This window comes from Penaeus chinensis, chromosome 30 (genome assembly GCF_019202785.1).
Source record: "Penaeus chinensis breed Huanghai No. 1 chromosome 30, ASM1920278v2, whole genome shotgun sequence".
Lineage (NCBI taxonomy): Eukaryota > Metazoa > Arthropoda > Malacostraca > Decapoda > Penaeidae > Penaeus > Penaeus chinensis.
This window is the reverse complement of record NC_061848.1, coordinates 7,820,168-7,822,667: the sequence shown is the minus strand read 5'-3', so window position 1 is coordinate 7,822,667 and position 2,500 is coordinate 7,820,168. Positions and strand designations below refer to the sequence as shown.

General features: G+C 38.5%; 1 protein-coding gene and 1 non-coding gene across 4 annotated transcripts in view; both read left to right on the top strand.

The window, feature by feature from the left end:
• Positions 1-377: 377 nt before the first annotated feature.
• On the top strand, positions 378-449 carry Trnag-ucc. Its single transcript has one exon. It is a non-coding gene; the product is annotated as a tRNA-Gly (tRNA).
• A 492-nt stretch (positions 450-941) lies between these two features.
• LOC125041335 (protein lin-7 homolog C-like) overlaps positions 942-2,500 on the top strand; it is a 13,155-nt gene continuing 11,596 nt past the window's right edge. For all 3 annotated transcript variants that reach the window (XR_007116256.1, XR_007116257.1, XM_047636199.1), the window contains exon 1: positions 942-1,032. Coding sequence is in view for 1 of the 3 variants with exons in the window: in XM_047636199.1 (XP_047492155.1) it covers positions 996-1,032 (37 nt within the window). In the remaining 2 variants the exon portion in view is untranslated. The remainder of the gene's footprint in view (positions 1,033-2,500) is intronic.

Below are 2,500 nucleotides of genomic sequence, written 5' to 3'. Positions count from 1 at the left end.
TACATATATATATATATATATGTATACATATATGTGTGTATATATATATATATATATATATATATATATATTCTCTCTCTTTCTCTCTCTTCTCTCTCTCTCTCTCTCTCTCTCTCTCTCTCTCTCTCTCTCTCTCTCTCTCTCTCTCTCTCTCTCGCTATATATATATATATATATATATATATATATATATATATGTATGTATACATATGTATATATATGTGTATATATATATATATATATATATATAATATGCATGAAGTATATGAATCCATTTCTAAATAGCACAAGATAAAAGGAATCTGGCTGAGGCAAGGTACGGGCCGCATCTTCGCCATCTCTCCATCTCTAGCGTGGCATTTGCTTAAATCTGCAAAGCGATGGTGGTATAGTGGTGAGCATAGCTGCCTTCCAAGCAGTTGACCCGGGTTCGATTCCCGGCCATCGCAAAAATTTAGTGTTTTTCATAATATTATCATTGATGTTTTAGTGATGCTTAGGAAACTGGTGAAAATAATGTGATTTTAACATCCACGATTAAAAGACGTTGCCTGTGTTGGGTAGAAATTGACGTTGGTCTCTACACAGGCTACCACTATCGCTTCACGCGAATTAGGTAACAAGACGTACTTTATTCAGTTATCTGCGTTCATTCATATATTTATAATATAAATTTGAAGCATGAAATCTAGTGACGTGCCCACACCTCCAGGAGGACATGAACCTACTGTAGATGAAAAGGGGGTACATCCCAGCTTCTGTTTTACACACAAAAAAAAAAAAAAAAAAAAAAAGTACTATTGGTATGAAGAAGAAAAATACCAGCGGCTTAACCAGCCTCTCCCACACCATGTCACTAATCAAAATGCCCTTTTCCTGCCCCCCATTGTCGTTTCACATGCCCGACATAAATGAACGAAAGGCCCCCTCGTTTTGAATCTCCCGCTGGTATCGATGAGGGCGAGTCGCTGGTCACGTGACGCAGAAGAGCAAAGATGGCGTCCGTGGCAGAACCTCTCACTCTCCAGCAAGGTAAATTTTCGCGTTTTGGGGCTTCTCTTGGGCGCCTGCTTGATTCTGGTGTTGGGCGTGGAGGCATTTAAGGTGTGATTGAGTCCGTATGCGAGGAAGAAGGTTGAAATATGCGTCAATTTTGGCTCACCTGTTACCTGTGATTTGGGAAGGAGGCGGTACCTTTTCCGTCTTGTTTTTGTTTTTGTTTCTCTCGTCAGACGAAAGTAATTTATTTCTATCATTAACTTTGTCGTATTATTTACGGATATGGAAACCGTGGGATCCAAATGACGTAAACGCTTATTGATCAGGATTATGTTAGGGGAATGTCTCTTCCTCATTGATTATTAATAACAGTCCCCGAGCCAGAAGTTACATGTAAATATTAAAGAAAGTCGAAGGTAAAAGGTTTAGGTAAAAACATATAATTTCAGTGTCACACAGCCATTTAGTATGTGTCACAGTCATATGACACGAGGCATAAACTTTCCTTTATTGGCTAGAACAACAAAAGATGCTGTTCATCTATGGGATTTCCTTTGCAGCTTACTAATTAGAAAGTTGGGTTTCCTTTTAACACTATGGTATGCATTTGCAGGAAAATCTAGTGACACTACCTAAAGGAAATAATCTCCCACGGCAAATTATGAGTCAGAAATTTAAAAGACGGGTTGTAACAAGTGCTGCGCGGAGAGTAAGTTGACGATGATCGGATGGGGGTCCAGGGCAGGGAAATACAATGCTAGGGTGGGGGGCTCGGAAGTTTTTTGGTCCGTACGAAGATGTTTGTGGATTCCCAGGAACGGCTGGAGTAATAGGGACTTTGTCTCGGTGGGGTGTGGTCACTTCGTAACACTCCAGTAATTTCATATTTGTTATTTACAGTGGAAAAGCAATGGATCACACTTATTACACCATGAATAATTGAAAAGAAATGATAATTTTAAGGTTAAATGGGTGTGCAAAACTAAAACACTATCATGTGGTGCACATTTACCTAATGACAGCACTAGGATTGGGAAAATCTAATGACACTGTCATAACTAGATGGAAAAAAAAAATGTGGTCACTAGTACATGAAATAATCTGTACACTCAAAGAATGGTATCAGAAAAAAAAAGGTTGTAATGAATTGCGTGCAGAGACAGTCTATGGCTATCAGGCAAGGGGTCAGCGAAGGAGGCCTCAGTAGGGAAATGCAATGGTCAGTTCAGTTTTGAAAGATTTTGGTTCCTTTTGGTCTGAAATTGTCTTTCTGGCAATTATAAATGAAGTTTAACTTGTACTATATTGCTTTGGGAAAAGGAAATAAAACTTTGTCCCTAAGGTTGTTAGCACTTTGTCTCACAGGGCTGGAGATATTTCAGAAACAGTTATCAGTACTTTCCCTTATATCTTGAAATGTTCATGTGCGGTGGAAAACTGGGATTTCATATTACACCTTGAAGAATTGTCTCAAAAAAATAATAATTAAAAGTTTGGATGG